The 22,209-nt window shown below is 38.2% G+C and overlaps 1 protein-coding gene across 13 annotated transcripts in view; it reads right to left on the bottom strand.

Moving 5' to 3' along the window:
* The window catches only part of TENM3 (teneurin transmembrane protein 3), a 1,065,662-nt gene that overhangs the window by 132,300 nt on the left and 911,153 nt on the right, over nucleotides 1–22,209 (bottom strand). For all 13 annotated transcript variants that reach the window (XM_069977777.1, XM_069977778.1, XM_069977779.1 and 10 more), the window contains one exon: nucleotides 20,656–20,841. In XM_069977777.1, coding sequence (XP_069833878.1) covers nucleotides 20,656–20,841 — 186 coding nt within the window. The remainder of the gene's footprint in view (nucleotides 1–20,655; nucleotides 20,842–22,209) is intronic.

The raw sequence follows: 22,209 nt of genomic DNA on the forward strand, positions 1-22,209 counted from the left end.
ACAGCATTTGATTTCACAAAAAGTTCTGATTTGTTGAAATCTAAACTTTGATTTGTTTCATCCCTGTTCCTGTACACCGAGGGGCTTGGAGGTAAGCAGTGATGCTGTATGCATGGCTGCTTCCATTGACTAAATTTACTGGGCACCCGAGCCAGCCAGTGTACTATACAGGAGTAGACACTACTGTCTTTGATGTAGGCAATTGCAGGGCAGTATGGGCACTGCTGAATCTGAAAGGGGATAGAAATCTGACTCAAATCTGAAAGTCAGATTCACTTAATCTTGGGAGTTTAGCTCATCTCTAACTGTAATAAAATGGAGACCGAAAGAGCATTTCTAAAAGTCAACAGAGAAACTCCTTGGTTACTCAAATAAGCAAAGGCTATGATTAGCTTACAATGGGTTTGTTATAACCTGCTTTGGTTTAAAATATTAATTTGTTAAAATTTTTTATTATTATTATTATTATTATTATTATTATTATTATTATTATTAGTAGTAGTAGTAGTAGTAGTAGTAGTAGTAGTAGTAGTAGAAAAAGAAGAAATACTACTACTATTACTGTTTTTTGGAGAGCGATATCCATTTATGTGCCTTCCAAGCAATTGTTTTGTTTTTGTATTAGGTGGTTTATACTATTGCCACTATTAGCTACCATTATATTGTACGTGGAAAATATTTCTTTTGTTATAAAAAGATGCTACAAAGTAATAAAAGCACAATAAAACACATGAACTGTGCTTAGAAATGTTATTATATGAGAACAAAATTTTATTTCTAATATTTTTTTCTGTTGTTAATTGGTGGTAGGTTTTTCTTAGGCCTCAGTATGACCTTTGTAAAAAAAAAAAAAAATGGTTTGTATAGCAATTTTGTCTCTGTAAAAGTTTTACTTCTTTAAAATGTTCCATTAAAGTGTACACCAGTTGGAAATGTGTTCTATACAACTATACTGAAACATGCAGTCAGCTGCACCTTTCAGAACTTACAATTAAAGTTAATTATTTTATGGTAACCGGAAAAAAAAATTGCAAAAGGGCACTTTGTTAGCATAAGTTTGGCAAATGATACTCTACAGGCATATGAGGTGGTAAAACTGGGAAAAGCCCAAACATGGTTTGAACTTGAAATATTAAAAAGGACTTATTGTCTGTAAGTAAAAAAATACACAGCAAGGCCCTGAATGACATTTATTTTAAGTAGAAATGAAAGGACAGTGGCTACTCTGGACAAATGGTGGGCAACTGTAAATAGGGTAGGAATAAGCATTAATATGAAGGTGATATAGTAATAAAAATGCAAAACAAATAAAAGAAGGCAAATATATAAATCATAAGATCTGACTAAATAGTTAAAAGGTTCCTGTAATTTGGATTGCATGGCAGGACACCTTTAAAACTCCCAGATGATCTGTAGTTCACTCCTAAAGCAAGCAGTATACAGTGTTTGAAAGGGTATCCTGCTGTGAGATCCAAATGAGAGGTACCCTCTATAGAGGTTATCTAAATTTGGAAAATACACACCTACTTTCTTGGAGATACAAAACCACCTTTGTCCCATGGTTGTGTGTGGTATTACAATTCAGCTTCTTTCGCTGGTACTAAGCTGCAAAACCCCACACAAACTGGAGACAAGCGTGGTGTCGTTTCTAAGCCTAGGTAACTGCTTCAAGGAAGGCATATAAGCACTCCTGGCAGCTGTGTTAGTAGAGAACTATATTCCCCATCATATTAAAATGCTATTCCTTTTAGAAATTTATGGATAAATTGACAACTGGGTGTCACCTCCTGGGGCGTGTCCTGACACAGGCCAATCAGTGCCATCAGTGTCAAGAAAAGAATAAGGACTTAACCCTTTAATCAGGAACTGGCAACAACCTGTTGTTAATTTATTCATGAATTTCTGGGAGTGGTGACAGGTTCCCTTTACTTAAAATGGTAATGTAAAGTGTATGTATGTATACATTGTATAGTATGTAGTATAGCAAAAGTATATCAAAATTTTTACTGTGAATTTACACTCTGCATGCAGCATAATATTTCAACAAAATAAAGATTTATATAGTTTTACCACTGGGAATAGTATGTTAATTTAAGTTAATTTTAAAGGGGAACTATCAGAAGGTTAGACAAATCTAACTTGCTGATAGCCCCCTATAGCGCTGGGGACGCTGAGGACTACTACATAGGATATAATGGAGCTAGCAGGCCGGATGATGGGGGCGGGGCAGTCTTCTAACAGTGCTCCTGGCCGAAGAATACACCAACTAACAGCGCGGGACCACCGCTGAGGAACAAGGTAAGACACAAAACTTCCTCCTCAGCGTTCCGGGCACCATAGGGGGCTATCATCAGGTTAAATTCATCTAACCTGCTGATAGTTCCCCCGTAAGGGACAATTTTCATGATGAGAGTGTAATATACTATAATACAACTGGAAGGATTGTTCTAAAAAGAGAAAAGCCTGGGAACACTATAACTCTGGAGTATACACATTGGGGGAAATTTATGAAGACCAGCAGGCTCATACGCTGGTCTTAAATTATTACCTGCCCTTACCCTGTCAGTTTCACTAAAGAGGCGCAATTCTCTTAGGTAAACCGACCTGACCTGCTCCTGCCGTTTGGTGGACATAGACATCTACACCTGGTACACATGGGTTGATCAAGCACAGCAGGAGGCTCACCTCCCCGCCTTTCCGTGCCCCCCCTGACCGTTCGGCGAACGGGGGATACAGCTGGTGCACCCCAGGGAGATGGGGCGAATCTGTGCCTTCTCCCTGGTGTACACCAGTGGTGCAGCCAGCTTTTATAAATCTCCTCCATTGTGTACAGTATATAGCATTTTTTTTTTTTTACATTTATACTCGTTTTATAGATTCACTAAAAATATCCAGTATAGGTCAGATATAGCCTGATCTGAGGAATGCTTTTAAATACTCAGCAGGAGCAGTTATGGGGCAGAAGTAAAACTAAAATGAAATATAACTGCAATAGTTTGTATCCCTTCTAGTGCCAGCAGAATGATTGCATTTATCAGTACCAAAAGTTAACACAAAGAAAAACCAAAACTATAAAAAACAAAACAAAAAAAAAAACAACATAAAATAATTAGCAAATGCTGTACATGTAATAATGCACACATACAAACAGCATTGGTCAGTTGAGGAAAGGTGGGTGGAAAGGAGTCATGATATTTAGCTGAGTGTATGACATATAGAAATTGGGGTAAATATTACTGTATATATACTCCAATTTGTTAGGGTAAACAAGCAGAAAGAATACAGTACCTTTAACAATTTTATCCAAATAGTGAGCTTGTGAAGTTGAGAAGGGGAGAAGAACAAGACAGACATTTCAGGACATTAACTGTTAGCAAAGGCATGCAGATATAAAGATCATCTGAGGCTAGGGAAGGAATTTTGAGGTTAGGTCATCATTAGTTAAGATTTCCCATCCAGTCACTGCAACAATGATTAACCCAACACAAAAAATAAACCTGATAATTCCATGTATCAACCTTTATTTTACTCCAGAGCCATTCAGGACATAACATTACTGGCATTTAGCTTAGAAATACAGTAATTATTGCAAATATTAGTTTAACAAAGAGGGAATTTAGTTTCAATTTTAATATTTTCTGTTGACAATTACATATAGTAGATATACAAATATAACTATATAAATATGGAAAACATTAAAAATGTGATTATAGTAATCAGCCTGAATGATTTTAAAGGGATTATCCAGTTTGGACAACATATTTTTAGACTGTACCCTATTACTGAATTCTAAGTTATTAGAGTGGGGCCCTTCCTTGATGGCCCTTGATGGTCTTTCTATAGGACCAGTCCTGCAGTACACAAAGAGTTTTCGTGCCAAAATATTTTAACTGTGCAATAAAAAAATACACATACCTCCCCAGCAGCTTTATTGTCTTTGTGTCCGATCCACTCTTCTTCCTGTGTCTAATGATATTTTGTGCAGGAAGGAACTCTCTGCTCAGGCCACTGATTGGCTGAGCAGGCAGTTCCTGTTAAGCAGGAAGAAGAGGAATGTACGGGGGGGAACCCTTTAAGTGCTGTGTAATAGTTTTTCCACATAGAAGTATATATATATATATATATATATATATATATATATATATATTTTTTTTTTTTTTAAATCTATTCTGTATTATTGTACTACAGAGAGAATACTGTTGTTATGCTGTTGAAGAACATGGCACACATTTTTTCCTTATATATTCTGTATATACCTGTACAGGCAATTATATTCAGAGACATACAGAAAAAACCCATAGGACCTTAGATTCTTATGGATATCTTCCCAAAGGTCTCCAAACAAACATTAGTAAAAAGATAGTTGAGCCCACTTTGATGAGACTGCCTGACTGTCTAATGTGTATAGCAGCCAACCAACAATTCCTAACAAATGATGTCAGGGACTAGAAGGATTGGGTAGAACTAGAGATGAGAGAACTGGGTTCGGGTTCGAGTCGATCCGAACCTGAACGTTTGGTATTTGACTAGCTGGGGCTGCTGAACTTGGATAAACTCTAAGGTTGTCTGGAAAACATGGATACAGCCAATGACTATATCCATGTTTTCCACATAGCCTTAGGGCTTTATCCAACTTCAGCAGCCACCGCTAATCAAATGCCGAAAGTTCGGGTTCGGATCGACTCGAACATGCTCGAGGTTCGCTCATCTCTAGGTAGAACATAACCGCCTGACCCCATTGTTCTCATATAGATAAGTTGCCACTGGAGTCCTTTTCTTTATATTGAGAACACAAACATTCAGCAACATTCATGTGGTGTCTGCCAAAAGTGTATGTAAAATTGTATGAGCACCTTAACTTTTATATAGAAATAATATGGCATTGTATGAAGCGTTAAAAAGGGTGTTAACGCCTGTAATAACAGAGCACGCCTTCTGTCTCCTATAAGTCTATACATGCTATACAAAGAAATAAAGAGAGATTTTGTCTGTTTTGGAATAGCTTAGTGCAATATGGAACACTTCTGATCAATAACCCCCCCCCATACATAGCTGAATTGCCAGCTTGGTTGTTCTGTTCACAACAAAAGAACATTATGGTACATTTTGGGATGTTTTCATGAACCCAAGCTTCCTGTTATTAGACATGCATAGACCCCTGGTAAACTGACCAGACTAATGCCTCATTTTACATATGCACAACACCACATTTATATAAAAGAGTCCCTTAATCCTGAGGCACACCTTTGGGTAGAGGTACATTTTTTTGTCAGTCTCTATTGCACTGATTTTTGCTTTTGTCCTATGTAATAACAGGTATAATCACAGCTAGAAAAATGCAATCTGATTTTCCTAGATATTTCAAGACAAGACTCTTACCAGTGAAAATGATAGAATAGGAAATGTGGAGAGGCTTAAAAGCTCTCTCATGCAAGCCAGCCTATAGCAAAACAGGCATTCCAATTTAGAAGTCCATAGCATTGAGCCTGATGACAAGAAAGAAGCATTTTAGGGAGGAATAATTCCCCCATACGCTTGTACAACCTAGCAATTCTTTTGTGCAGACAGAGGCAATTATGCAAAATACTGAGCACGGTTATGTAGAGTAGTTACCTAATGTGAAAGTAGATGCTCTAGAGACATCTTTGAGGCCACCCTTGGTGTTTCATTTGGGTTGGTAGAGTAGAATATAGTCTAAATTGTATCTATTAAAGTAAAGGTGAACAACAACAAGTCTTTGGGAAATTTCTTTCAGTTTATTTGGAATCAAAATGGCCTGTGAAGATTAGAATGGAAAGCAATAGTTTTTTATGGTATATATTTGTATTTCTGAGTGCTTTGTTTTAATACAATGCTCATTTTCTTGTTACACAAAAGGACATTGAGGTATATCATGCAGATACTATGGGGCAATTGGAAAAAAGAGGGCCCATTTTTTGTTGGGGCCATCACGCTTTTTGCTACTATGTTCTAATATACTGCTCAAGAGTCTCCTTTAAAGGACAAGAGGGTGGAGAAAAGTGATGGGGTGCTGGTCAAACATACAGAACAGTTTGTATGGCCAATAGCCGTCTCCTGATTCCGTCCAGATATGGAAATGAAGATGAAGACTATACTGAGCTACCACAATCCCCTTCTGCTGCCATTATAACATAAAAAAAACAACTAAACAGGAAAAAACAAATATTAAAATTATCTCTTTAATTTTCAGAAAATGTAGGGAAATGACATAAAATAATCACAAGAGTACCTTTGATACTATTGTTGGTAATTATATCTTGATAGGTATTAAAGGTATATGCCCTGTTTAACAAATGTACTTAAAGACACTTGGGTGGTTGTGGTAATTGAGACTGGTGCCCATCCTTCTTTTGTTATAAAGCCCTCCTGCTACAGTGAATACCCCTCATTCACACCTTTATACCTCCCTCCTTTTCTCCATGGATATCTTTATACGTTGTATACTTTTATTAGAATTGGTTACCTTTAAAAGCATGCAGTACGTTCTAAGTATAATAAAATTGTTGGAGCCAAAATAAAGTAAATGTCATGGTTGACCGGAGAAATAGTTAAGTAGATTAGACAGATAACAGCAATGTCTTGAGGGCCTGGAGAGGCTATACTTGGCATACAACATTGTTATTCTAAGCGTCCTTTGCAGGACATATAATATGTCAGAAAATGCTAGTCTCCTATTATCTGTTCTGATCGTGGCCTCCTCTAATGACTGCTATTAGCATCCCATTAAAGAGGCACCTAGGTATCATCCTTAGATTATTCATGCACTAGATTCTCTAGATATGATAAAATGAGACTAGTCTCGGAATAAGTATATTAAAACCATTTATTCCAATCAGCTGCTGTTTTAATCAGCAGGAACAGCATGCCCATTGATTTGATGTTCATTAATTGGTACTCACTGCACTATTTTATTACTGATTATCCTGTCATCATGGATTAGAACACTAAAACAATTTGCATTACAACATATCTATCCCTTTCTATGAGTTCATATGGAGACTATGCGTGGACAAATCCCATTGTAATCACGTAACAGTCCATTTAGAGGGTTAATATTAAGCCCAGCAGGATCACTAATACAGATTTAGCCAGGATAATTACACCTGTTGGTGCACATTAGATGACTACTTAACTTTTTTCAATACATTTCTAACAATTTATAAAAAAAAAAAAAAAAAAAATTCTACGTTGGCAGTCATCCATTTTTCTATTATAATGCTAGTCCTAATGGTAATGTTAGTCTGCAATCAGAACAGTATGGACACTTTCTTAGATTTTTTTTTTTCCAGCTGTAATGATGGGATATTATCCTAATGATGTTGTTCCGTAGAAAGATGATGCTAATCATTGATCTGTTAGATGCAATAGTTCTGTGTGACAGGCTAAAAATTAGTAACATTAGTAATTACAGTTTATGTAAACTTTGAAGTATGTAGACTTCTACAAATCTGTGCCATATGTGGAAATAACGTGTCCATGTTGTGATAGTCCTAATAAAATATTAGTTACCCCCAATGAGTTGCTGCCATATCAGTCCACCAGTTTTGGAATAAAAACCTTTCCATTCACACCTGCAATAACCATTTCCATTGTTTGGCTACTACGCTAGGTGCAGAATAAATGACAAAAATATACCTGGCAACCAACCAACAGGCAACCAACAGATGCAGTGACCTACTGCATGGTTTCCTAGAGACCTTTCTGATTGTCTGACTCCCTACTTCGAGGGCAGCATTTTATTGTAATGCTTATGTATATTGGGCCTAATGTGTTTTACTGATACTTAGAGGGTATTTGGTAATTTGGCAAGCATTTAATATCCTGCACTGCATATCCACAGATATTTTGAAGGTTCCCTGTTCAGTGATCAATTCTCTCTTTATTTGACAGAATATCCTGCCTGGAAGGGTCTACTAAAGGACTTCAGGCCGGGCCTTGTCCACAGATACACCATTTCACTGCCAAGTGGCATTCAGTCAGGGCTGACCCAGGTTCTATCATGGTGTCCACATGATATGCTATTTTGACCATTATTTTTGGCAGAATTAACAATGGATGCTCCCACAGACACAGTTATAAAGATAACTAGGATGATCAGGATTAAGTATACAAACGTTTATTAATTAAAATGGAGATATACATACTGTATACCTTGACATCTATTTAAATAAAGAATTACACATGTCACATTACTGATTTTGAATATGATCAGGAGGGTTATCTACCTTAGGACTCCATATTAATCTATTTCCCCTTCAATAAATATAAAGAAAAACTCTGTTCCTAGTCTCCTTTAAAAACTGGAAAGGAACAGAAACGGAAAATAAATCCATCTGTGTGCAAAACCTCAACCTTAGAATGCTAATTCTCCAATTATTTAAACTCATGATGAACCCGAGCTGGAGTAAGATCCAAAATCACTTTTACCTTTTTTGGAAGTAAACAGGATACATGGGAAGAATTTTATGGACTGTGAAAACTTAAAACTTTACAGGTGTCTTGGCTTTTATTCCAAAGTATTGGAGGCCAAATTCTTCTTGGCATCTGGTATTTAGTTAGAAGGGCTTAAAATAAATATATATACTACTGTAGTCAGGGTACCTCAACTATCCCAACAATGCGTCCCTTTAAGCTCCAAAGCCAGGTATGACTGCAAGCTCTGTATACCTTACATATAATTGATGCATATATATATATATATATATATATATATATATATATATATATATTTATTTAGGGGCCGCAGATTAAGGATACAGAGGACATTATCTGCATCCCTGGAACATAATGTCCCATGCTTTAATAGACAATGAAACATTCTTTTCTTTCTTTTGACATTGTAAGTTCTTAACCGCCAATCAAGGCCAAGCATGACAGCATAAAACATCCTGTCATTTCTCCAATGACAGCAACACATGATGTAATACAATCCCAATATATCAGAACATTCTAGATTTACAAATCTCTTGCACAAATCAAAGGCGCATTTCATTATAGTTACACGCAAACACTCCTGACAAACATGACACGTTAAAAGCAAAGTCCTCTGGGAAAAACTCACACTGAATGACAGTCCTAAAAAGCTGCTTGGTGGGTTTGGAATAATAGGACAAAAAAGGAGCAAAGTCACAGTATATTTCTTACTTGTCATAATGTATAATTATACCTCCATGTACCCCGCTGCATTACAACATTACCAGGCACACTCCAAAATTTCACATTCTGTTCCTCTGTGAGTATAATCATGTGGCTTTATTCCCTGTAATTACCAATGACTCAATAAGTGCATTAGGAGCCCAGTCACTAAGGGCAAATATAACATGAAGTGTAATATACACACAGAACAACAGACTGGAAAAGAGCAGAGTCATACCGGGAAGGGAGATCAGGGAGGAAATGTTAAGCTGCATATGTGATTGGAATGTATCAGGACTCAGGAGAGATTTCCCACCGTGTGGATTTTACCAGGAGAAACACACAAGGAAGCACATATTGTGTTGCAAGCATGTCTTGGGACTCCTGCTCTTACAAAACCTGCCTCACAGCCATTATCAGCTAGAAACAGGCTGTGCTGTCTGGTGATGCTCTGTTATCCCAGATGTTAGGGCTAAAATAATACAGCGTGCAGCAGGTAGGTAACAATGGGACAGAAATAAACATACAGGGAACTTGGCTGCTGGACTATATGAGTGTCTGGCCAGGGATGCAAGTGGATTTTATTACACCGCTGACAACCAAGAATGTGTGTAATGTTCTCTTTTAATAGTCATATACTGGACTCCTTGGAACCAAAGCGCTTGGGTCCATACCATATCACTTAAAAAAAAAAAAAAAACCCTCAGATTTCCACCGAGGAGGGAGACATGTTCTGTTCTATAGTTTTCTCTCCCTGATCCTCATAAAATGCACTCTATGGCTATGTTTACACAACATTTTTTCAGCTCCGTTTAAAATGACGTCCGTTATTTTGAGTCTAAAATAATGGACGTTATTTAGCTGTCTGTCCTCCCCTTAGTACAATGACTGCTGTTTGCACATTATTTTGGTTTTGGGTTACTAATTGGACTTTGGGTGTGGCTTAATTGATAAGTCCATTGAATTTAATTTAAAAATGGAGATAGAACGGCGGACAAAGAAAAACTGTGTGTGAACAACTAATAAAAAACGTCCGCTGTTTGCAAAAGACATCTGAAAATAATGATCATATTCATTATTTTGACGTCCGCTGCAAAAACGTCTGTTATTCCATACACTGTGTGCATTGGACGTCCGTCTTCTTATTGACTTCAATGCATTTAAATTGTGGCAAAAACTGCTGTATTTTTTAATGAAAATTGGCCGTCTTTTCAATATTTTTGACGTTGTGTGAACATAGCCTTTAGGCTATTTTTTACAACCTACTTCATGTCCTGCATGAAGAAAGAAGCTCTCAGCTGAGCACTTCATCTCACTTGTTCTAACGATTGGTAATGGTCTCAGCACCTAGACCCCCAGTCATTCAAAACTTTTGACAATTCTTTAAGTTTTCAATACACATCATATTAAAGCTGCCAGGATCAGTTGACCATCTAATGTGCATAGGAGCCTCATAAATGTCAGACATGTTGGGTTGCTTAATGCCTAGTCCTTTGTTTTTAGGGAAGTAAGCCACTACCAGAAGTATCTGGAAGAGGCTTTTTCCCATTTCCAAAATCATGCACAGAGCATGCATGTGTATGTGTCGATAGGGGAAGATAACTATCACTTTCCAGGAGAAACCTATAGAAAGCAATGCGCAACTGATTGGGCAATTTGGCATAATAGAATAAAAACACCCCTCTCTGAGAACAGCGGTGCATAAACCCAAACAAACTTTTGTATATAGACGTAAGCACATTAGATAGATGTAATCATTACTGCATGAGTGGAGACATGTTTCCTATTTGTTTGTGAACCACAATTCCCAGTAAGCTCTGTTATCTGCGGGAACTGTTCTTCTTGGGTTGTCACATTTCTTCCCACTCCAGACATATTTATGACCCTTAGTCTGGGACTCTAAAATTCAAATAAAAGTTCTTACGCTAAGAGAGAAGTGGCTCCATTATGGATTGGTGACACAGATCACTACAAAATGCAATCTTTTTTTCAACCTTAACAATTCGCCAGAGATTGGTGAAGAAGGTTTGAGTGGTGAAGCTAGACCTTCATAATGAAAGCGGAGCAATAACCAGTGGCATATTACCATGCTTCAATGCATCTGCACTTACTTATTTTTTAATGAGGACGACTTCTTCCCGGTGTTGTGCGCTGGGAGACGTGCACTGACAACAAAGCCTGATGACAACAGATAAGAAAGAGTCTCCGTGGGATCTGAGAAGATTAACTTTATAACTTAGGCCACATTGAATGAAGCCTCTCCACCCCAGCTATCTTTCCCGGTGCCTGGCATTGCTTCACTGCTGTTAAACCTCGCAACTGAAGGCAGGACGCTAAATAAATAATTTGCTTTCCTGATTTCACAAGGGATCTTATTAACCCCACTTTATACTTTTCAGTTTTCAGTCAAGCATAGAAGTATCAATGCATTCTTATCAGTGCTATACCATGTATGCAGATAGAGCTATCTCCTATCTATTGTATTTCAATCTATCTAGTCCCAGCAGAACTGAATGTATCATGTTTTACAGCTCATCAGTATATGATTACACCTGTATGGGTTATTTGCCTTTCTGTCTATGCATTCAGTATATACATATGGTCATATAATCAGCATTCTCTAGAATTAAACACGCATCTTCCAGACGGCACTACCATTTCTTCAGCATTGATGTCAGCTTGTCAATATCAATCTGTTTTTCCTCCTATAATTTACTACAACATTCCCTTAACTTATAGGCAGTCATTAACCCCAAGGATTAAAATAAATGTTTTTCGGTCCAAATAATGGCATTTTAATAAAAGCGATTTTGACTTCCATTAGTGAGATCCCAGGAAAGTCTATACAAGTATTGATAGGAAATTTAAGACAGGCAGTTTGGGCTTTCAGGTCCATCCCAGTTTTGTGCGCAATATAGATTGGTGTGTAGTTTAAGGGGGCTTAACAATGTTTGGAAAGCATAATTCGTGTCTGATAACCACCAGGGATCAAGATGGAATTGTTTATTCCTTTGAACTATATCTTAAAAGCTGTAGACACCTTTGCATTGAATTTCTTTATTATTTATATGTTTCATGAATGTAAAATGAACCAACTTTCTCAATAGTCTTTATTAAAAAAAAATCCTATTATTTAGTTTCTCCTCTGAGAAAGAGATGTCAAAAATCTATCAGCCTGACTTTTTTTTTTTTTGCTTTTTTAGTGTTAAGGTGTCCATATACCTTCAATAAGTGGTGGCCAAATAATCAGTTATCTCTCCTGTCCTCCCCATACACAGGAACATTTGGTGAAGACAAGCTTCCTATGTTCTCTATGGGGAGGGTTAAAGGGGTTAACCAGTGCTACAAAAACATTACCAATTTTGCCCCGCTCTTGTCTCCAGATTGGGTGAGTTAAATGGAGCTTAATTGCAAACCATACCTGAAAGACAAGAGTGGGGAAAAAGTGGCCATGTTTTTGTAGCACTGGATAACCCCTTTAAACAGCTTTTAGACTGCTCTGGCGGTGGCTTACCTCTCTGAGAATAAAGGAGTCAAGCAGTGATTTTCAAACACGCCCGACCCCTATCTCCACCGACATCATCAGTCGATGCATGGTTGGAAAAGTCCCATACACTCTATCAGGAACAAAAGACCTATTGACTCTGCACTACAGCCTTCAGGTATATTCATATCCCAACACGAGCCTCAGGAGCAAGATAAATGCCGTATGGTGCACCTCGTTCTGAAAACTAAATTTTTGCAATCCGATAAAAGTAAGAAAAGGGAACGGGCACTCAACCAATTGTGTCTAGTTCTCCTTTATTTCATAAATCCCTTACAATAAAACTCACAGGGAGGGGGAGCATGCTTCTGGCATTCTGGAGAATGCCAGAAGCATGCTCCCTCTCCCTGCAAGTTTTATTGTATTGGATTTATTAAATAAAGGAGAACTACACCCAATTAGGTGAGTGCCCGTTCCCTTTTCTTACTTCCATCAGGTTGTTGCCGATACACTCTATACTGATGGCTAACCCATTGCTAGAGGAATGCACCTGCTACTGGATTTACCCACATCATGTTTGTTTGAATAAAGCACTGCTGGTGAGTTGCCACTCTGCTTATTTCTGAAATGCGTGAAAAAAAAGTATTTCCCACCAAAAAGAATACTGTCAAGACCGAAAGGCATTCTACATAAGACTAACCAGGAGTGCAGTGGATGGTTCTAGGCATCATTGTGAAAGAAATGATGCTATAGCAGAAGAGAACCTGCAAATAAGATGCTAATTAAAATCACTGAGCAGCGATCTGCATTTCCTTAAAGCAGCTCAGAATTTATTTATTTCTTTTTTTTATTGTTCATTACTCCCCAGGGGATTAATTAATGAATGCTTAATGATATTAGTCCACAATTAGATCACTTATGTTTAACCACATGGTTTCTATGCATACACATACAAATATAAATTTTGGGCAGATAGATAATTGTTCAACACTGTAGCAATTAAACAGCTGTAGCCTGTCTCATGTGTTAAGTGATGGAGCTGCGGGCAAGTGGCATAGCAGATGGCCGGATACGCCCATCCCAATGTTAAAAACTATTTTTTTACTCATTATTATAAAAAAAAAAAAAAAAGAGGTGTTGACAAATCAAAACACTGCAGCTTTTGCTCAATGCAAATGAAGCCATTTGCAATTTAGATTTACTTTCTTATCTATTTCATATATTAAAAGGCAGAGCTGAAATATGTTGCGGCACCATGATTCTTTACTTCTCTGGAACGCTGCAGACCTACAGCATAATTATCCGCTAATGTCATACAGCGAGAAATGCCGTACAGGCGCAGCTGGTAAAGGGTTCCTGTATATGGGATTTGTTTGTCACATAAGAGAAAAACACAAAATCTACCTAGAATTAATTACGTTCTTGGGGATTATAATGAATAACCCTGATCTAGGTGACCTGTATATTCTTCTTTAATGCCCCAAAACATGACATGGTATGGTCAGCCACCTCCTTCATAGCAAATGACATCAAGATCCCTCTTTCTTAGCACACCCTTGGAAACACACAGGATAATCCTTTAATATCTATATAGTTATATAGCTATAATCTATTTGACTCATATATGATTTATTTTAAGAAATACTGAATAATTGAAAATACTCTTTCAGCTGGTGTCACCTTCTTTCTTTAAACATCTACCGGATTGGTGAGGGCCACAGTCTATTTGCTCTATCCAAGAGTTAGAGTTACTTTGTATGTAGTGATGAGTGGATACTGTTCGATCGAATAGATATTCGATCAAACAGTAAGGTATCCGATTTATCAAATATTATGGAAAAGTTCGACGAATATTCGATAAATATTCAATATGCGTTCAATTCCCCAGCTTCCGGTTTTCAAAGTGGTCGAATAGATGTTTTTCAATAATCGAATACTTGTTCCCATAGACTTTAATGGGAACAAATATATGAGATATTCGTACGAATATCGAATATTCGAATATTTCACTATTCGCTTATCACTGTTTTTATGCTGTTACTGCTAAGCAGAATACTGGGACCAACACACGTGTTTGGGAATGGGCACCTGAATACTTGGACGGCCTGTTGCCAGCTCAATTTTGAAACAGAAGAAAGGATGCGTGGTCACCAGAAATGCGTGGATTTTGCACATTGGCTTGCTGCACCATGATGCACTTTTAGGCTATATTCACACTGCGTATGTTTCCGGCCTTAGTGCGAACCGCGAATATACGCACATAGTTTTGAGGTTGATGCGTTCGCTTGAAAGTATACTATATACGGCCGCACAATGCACACTACGTATGAGCTTACGGCTGGATCGTATACGGCGCCGTGAAAAATGAACACGACCATTGTTTGAGGACGGAAATGTTGAAACTCACGGCCGTGGATTTCCATGCGGTCCCGTACAAAGTACTTATTTCAGCCAAATTAAACTTGATTTTTCGATCCAAAAGGTTCTGTGTGGTTTACGGGGCTGGGCGAAGATTTCCAAGTAAATGACCTGCCTCAGATCGCTTCGAAACAAGCTTGGGAAGCTTAACTGTTCTACGGGCGTATGTTTGCGGTTCGTACGCATCTGCCCGCATGTCTACTTTTCCCACGCCCGTAGTTTCAGCCGCACATGTACGGCGGCGTATGAAATGTGTCCGGACTCGTACGCAGTGTGAACATAGACTTAACTGGTATGACATAAAGAATTTTTTTTTTTACTTTTAATGGTCACACTGGATCTTCTTGGAATTTTCTGCTCAGTTTTTACATTTAAAGTACTGGACCTCTGCATGAGGCAGCTCAATGCCAGCTCAATAGCCTCAAAGGCTATGATTACTCTGTGTTCACTAGCTATATCTGCCCCTAACACATACAGTACATGAAGCACATTTATACGGCCCTATTTATTTGAAAGGAAACCAAGAGTATAAAATGTTAGTATAATTCTGCATACCCTCTTCTGCTGTATGTACTGCATTTTTTGCTTTATAGGGCAAACTTTTTGTCAAGAAAATATCTTGCCAAAAAGTGCCTGCATTTTATTCATCTGGAGCCCGACAGTGTCAGACCACCCTGATTGTTTCGATAATCTTCAAGTGAACTGTGTAGAGACTGATAGTGAGATCAGTGTCGGGCAGGAGAGGAATCTGGATGTGATGTACATCACCTTCAGATTCATACATGTAGAAGCCCCATAGCAAACTCACCATGGAGGGAGCTAAAGGACCTGCAAGACCTTCAATAATGTCACGTGTCATGTGATTAGTAAAATAACTGGGAGAAGGGCTCCCTGGAGATACTGTATGTAGGGGCAATCTGTATTAAGTCTGTGTGTATGTATGTAACAGAGCTGTGTATGGTGATGTAGCAGAGGTGTGTGTGTGTCTGTATATTGGGGTAAATCAACCAACAAAACACAGCAATCACTGAGCTCAAGGAGATCAGTGAAAACATTCCAATGAAGTACTCAATCAAGAGTCTCCACTGATGCCCCCAAAAATTGAAATATGCAAAAAAGGAGGCCGTGGAGCCTCTGTTGCGAGTCTTAAAACAGGGAAATATAACTAGCCTGTTGCCACGGGGTGCCTCCAGATAGGGAGAGCACCACACCACCCTGATAAATAGCCCCTTAAGTCCCACTCGGTTGCGAGTATTGGAACATAAATAGGGAAACACCAGGATGGCCTCTTTTGTGTCAAAGTCTAATTCAAGGTGCGAGTATTGCGACATGACAAGGGCTTGCCAAGGCAGGCATCCATCCACAGACAGCTGTTTCAGGGTATTTGCCCCTCGTCAGTGTGGAGCAGGATTCTGGCTAGTTGGGGCAATGACAAATCAACCAACAAAACAAAACATCTGGCTATTCCCGTGTCTGGGAATATCTGGCTATTCCCGTGTTTTGAGACTCGCAACCGAGGCTCCACGGACTCCTTTTTTGCATTTTGTATATTGGGGTAGTAGCAATATATGTGGCTGTCAGTGTGCATGTTTATGTAGCAGAGCTGAGAGTGTGTAGCAGAATTGTTAGTGTATGGTGTTGTATCAGACTTGTGTGTCTGTATATTGGTGTAGTAGCACTTTGTGTGTCTGTGGGTATATCTATGTAGCAGAGCTGTGTGTATGTGTGTATTTTGATGTAGCAAAGCTGTGTGTGCACTGTGCATTTGCAGAGCTGTGTATATGTGGGTATGAGGTACTGTCATGGAAAGTGTTAAAAAGAACCTGTTATTTCAATAAACTTTAAACCCTTCACTGCATTAACGCCCTCACTGCCTTAGACCACCTACATCAAATATTTCTTTCCTGTCTTCATTTGTTTAAACCAGGGGTTCGTCCTATAGTCAAGTGTGTCTTATAAAGCAAAACATACGGTAAAAGCCCAGAAGATTGTTCTATTACATACAGAAAAATTCACAACTAAAAAAAATACTGTGCGGTGCATTTTCTTTTAAGAATTGAAGCCTATGGGTAATCTTTACCACTCTATGCCTGGTATTTCCTAGAGATATATAAATAGGGCAATCCTTGCGACATATGGTATAATGTGAATGAAAACTTAAATTTAATGTGAAAACCCATACAGTGCTTAATCTATCCAGATATAAATCTTTTCACAAACCTATATACAGTACTGTATGTTGGCTGGCAAAATGGTGACCATACACCTGATATAGCTATGAGCTAAACACTCATTCAGCTGATGACTATTTCTTCAGACTCCCCTATACAAATTAATGTTTGGCTTAGCCAAGCATGCATGTTTTTTCAAAAGACAGCTGCTTGTCTTTTACGGGAACAAAAAAAATCATTAAAAATCCAAGACACCCTATTTTTGTTTCCCATGTATCTGCGGTGAAGGTAAAGTTGGAACTCTATCATACATATTATACATCCACCCAGGTTTTTAGATGGGCTAAGTGAGGTTCTAGTGAATGAGGGTTACTTAGTCTTGAGGCGGAAAGAGCGAGCAAGTTAGTCATACTAATGGTGCATTTACACAGAGAGATTTATCTGACAGCTATTTGAAGCCAAAGCCAAGAAGAGACTATAAACAGGGAACAGGTCATAAAGGAAAGACTGAGATGTCTCCTCTTCTCAATTCCATTCCTGGCTTTGGCTTCCAAAATCTGTCAGATAAATATCTCTGTGTAAATGCACCATAAGGTTTTATAATTGAGAAGCTAATCATTCTTGAGGCCATGACCTAGAGTATAAAAGGTCACCGCTCAGATAGGTTTTAGTGCTTAACAAGTTGTAACTCTGCTGCCTGAACATTGCTAGTCTGAGTTATTGTTATTTAGTAAAACATACATGTCATACGTGATGACAGGTCCGCTTTAAGTAACACTAATATGAAAACAATAATGTTCAGCGTTCCAAAGCACACCCTAGAGATGACATTCATTCACATCCACATAGATGTTAGCATAAACCCCAATGTAGTCTGTAATGTCATTTTTCACATTGTTTGTGTGCCTATTCCCTAGCTGTGTGCATTTCATTTTCAGATTTTAAACTTCCAGAATGGCAGACACTGGGGAAATGTGCAGGTGACACAGGGGGTGTATGGACTACTTCTATGTGAACAAAGAAGTAACATCTTAGCGTTCACTAATGATCTCTGCTCCCAGTATACCAAGGAATCAAAATATATAACAAATAGCTGGTCTTTTGTAGTGTAAAGGAATTACAATTTCCCCTAGGCCAAATTTCCATTTCAATTGACAAAATGTACATAGAAATCAATGTGGCTCAATAAACAACCCAAGAGCAATTCAAAACCAGTTTTTATTACAAAATGGAGCACCAACTCCTCCTAACGTTTGTGTGATGTACAGTGCCTGCTGCCAAATGCCGCAATACAGCCTCTTTTCGGCATATGCATAATTCATAATGTATAACCTTGGGGGTAAGACCTTAGAGGGACATTACTGTCAGCCACTATAAACATGTGACACACTTTATGCTCCCTATTATAAAGAATACAGGGAGTATACAATAAAGTAAAAACCAAAGCTTGTCTTGGAAACAGTATTACATTTATGTTGTGTATGTGGATTTCACTGCAAATTAGCCTTACAATAATCTGCCACATGTAGACCTATTGAATCACTAAAGAAAAGAAAATGACAAATTCAGCTCTGCTACATCTATACCTTACTAATAATTATATTGCTGATGTTATCAATAGTGACAGGAGCACAAATGGAATATATACTGCTCCTATATCCTTTCACTGGATTCATAATGAACCTGCATAACATATCCCCCAACATATGGCAATAAGCACTATTCACTGCAAACACTACATCAAAGGAAAATTAGAAAAAGTGGAGAATGCAATTTCGCCCGCCACCTGCCAGTTTTGACCCCCCAAGGTTTAGCTAATAAAGTATAAATTATACTTTACTGTTGTCTTATTTACCATTATATATCCGCTCAGAGACTAGCTAGGTCTCATAGCCTGTACTGGTAGCTTATACTATACTGGTCAAAAAATATTCTTTGCTTAAGTAATGATTTTTTTCTTGACAGATTACAGGCAAGTGTTTAACTCCTCCCTAAAGAATGGATCTGGTTCTTTAAAATTGATGGGCTAGCCATAGGGTAGATTGGTGGGAGAGTCCAACATACTGGCAAAGCTGCAGGTGCATTAGAGTTAGCTACATAACAGTGCAAACAATGGATGCAGCATGACCTTAGCTAGCAGAACAAAAAATCTCCTCATACAAGAATAAGAGGTTTCACATGCATATTTTCCTGACGCAAAATGTGTCATAGAAAGAAGAGGCACAACCTTCAATTTCAGCCATGAATTTCAATCTTTTAACTGCTCTTTTGGAAACAAATTACTGTTGAGACTCTGTCTCCATTGCATAAGATGGTTGTCTTATTTGGCATTTACCAATGCTTAGCACACATAAACTAGAAGGCAGTAGGCGTAAAGTGAGAACTAATAGTGCTGTGGGCAAGCCCCAGTTTAACCTAAGGCACAGGCAACAGAGATCTGTGACTGCGCTCATTCATGAAAGGGGAAGAAAGTGTGGATAAAATACAAAGTCAGCTAAGCTGTTATACATTTAAGAAACTAAGTGACAAAAGACACAATGTGGAGCTGAAAACTGAGGTGGCTTAGCTTGTTTAAGCAGTAATAATTCTGCAGATACTGCTCTGTATACTGAGCAACACTGAACAACTTTCCCATTATGACTGCCTAATGCATCTCCAGTGTGAACATAAACCAATCTGGCAGAGTACGTTCTGAGAAAACAAGTAGGGCACATTAGTACTAAAGTGTACTAGTTTGCCTTCTTCATTCTGACCGATAGCCCTGCAGTCTCATCTACCCCAATAGATGCCCTACAATTATACAATGGGCAGCAACTGGGGTCCAGAACCAGAAATATTGCCGCCTAGATATTCAGGTTGTAAATAAACACACCGGAGCAATGAGATCTTTATTTCCATAACAGTAGGCAGCAAATTCACAATATGCACAAGTAAAAGCCCTGCAGACAAACAATACCTTAACTGCTGCACAAGAGAGCTGATCAGCGAATGAACAAGCTGATCAGAAGTGATGGTTGGGAACAAATGTTGCTATGACCGAAATTACTAACCTAACACAAGAAGTCCTCAATATGTTCTCAAGATCTCATTAAGGGGTCATACTAAAGGATTAGGATGAAGTGAAAGATTAGGGTAAAATCTTTCCATCTGTTTTATTAAACCAGACCCTAAAATGGACTAAAAATACAGACTTTCCTCTCTTTGCAGGAAGCATATCTACTGAAGTTTTTCTACATGTTATTTATATTTCCTTAGTGTAAGTATTTCAATATTGTGAACAGTATAGAGGTTGTTGGTGGGGACGTAAGGGGGGTATTAGTTGTACATAAAATTATCAGGTTGTTACACTAAAAAAGCCAGTAATGCAATACCACATGGTGAGAATAACTATGTATGAAAATGGCCCCAAGCAATTCCATAACTTACCAATTGTGCAGTGTTCTCCATTCCAGCCTTGGTTACATTCACACTTCCCATCTTTACACGTGCCATGTTCCAAGCAGCGAGGATGGCAAGCTCTTTGGTTGCAGGAAGGCCCCGTCCATCCATCTTCACATCTGCATGATCCACCCATGCAAACTCCGTGAGAGCCACAGTCAACTGGACAGATTTCTATAAAACAAATAAAGAAGAAAGCAATTATAGAAATTGGCCATAGTTTGATAATTTTCACTCCAAACAACAACAGCAATGAGGATCTGAAAACCTTGACAATGTTATGCGGAGGGAAGGCGACTTTTAGAAAGGCCTTTAAAAAAAAAAAAAAACATTTGATTTCACCGCTTTGTACCAGGGTTTATAGATGGGTAACATACTGTGATAAAAGGCATCAGTAGCTAATACAAAGTCGTGTTTTGCAGGCCCATAAGGGATACAGGGATTTTGAAATAGCCTATTATTCTTTCTATAGCCCTATGTTCATTTAGTTCAATTGGTTCCATGTGGAACTGTACTTTTGAATTGATTTGTTTTGCAGGTAAGCCTTTAACCCACACTTTAATAAGGATTGTGACTTCAAGTAATTTATCGCAATAACAGACTCACAAAGTTAAAGCTTACAAAAGCCTTGCCTATATAATTACAGCTCATGGGTAGATCCTGTCACCAACACAGATGAATGGAGGAGACCTCTGCATCATTACAGTGTAATAAACTGCTAAGTAAAGATTAACCTTTTACTCACGAGGAATGCTCTTTCTAGCCCTGGTCACACTCAAGTCAGTTCTAATAATATATACAGCCAGAACCTGTACAAATGCTCATTAAATATGACATGCGATAAGCTGGGCAGTGATAATACCTATCTGCTGTGAAGCTATACAAGCTCCTTTGATACTCAGGCTATATCATCTATAGAAATAGCATTCTTAGCAGTCAGAATTGCTTTCCTGACAATCATACTGCATGCTTCAATTAACGCAAGGCTGGGGAACAGAATTTCCAGTGGTATTAAGTGATTGATTTTATTATGCCAAGTTTTCCTTTATATTATATAAATGTCGACAGAAATAATGAGCCTACAAACATGGCAGTCATTTATTAGTCATTTGTAAAGTGTAAATAATTTTATTGGATTCCACTGAAAGTAAGGGGAATATCTAGACGCAGGACTTTTCAGGGACTTAAAAACTAATGGAACATCCAGATTATATAGTATCATTAATGTTAGATTGACATGGTCCACCCAGGCCCATACTTTATCTAAAACACTTCTGGACCAGTGCCTAGGGCAACACATTGTTGAGGGCGACACCTGTGTTATAAAGCCAATTGTTTTATACATAATATGAATCCATGTTTGTTTAAAGGTTCCAGAGCCCACTGGATCAATCATGACTGATGGGTGGCGCATGTAGCAGTACTGCAGCACCCACTATCTACTACTCCACCTACCCTTACTCCCTGCAGAGTGACTGCTGTCAGCACACTCTACATCCAGTCTACCAGAAGCTATATCTCAGAAAAAGATAACATGATACT

Source organism: Dendropsophus ebraccatus, chromosome 7 (genome assembly GCF_027789765.1).
Source record: "Dendropsophus ebraccatus isolate aDenEbr1 chromosome 7, aDenEbr1.pat, whole genome shotgun sequence".
NCBI lineage: Eukaryota > Metazoa > Chordata > Amphibia > Anura > Hylidae > Dendropsophus > Dendropsophus ebraccatus.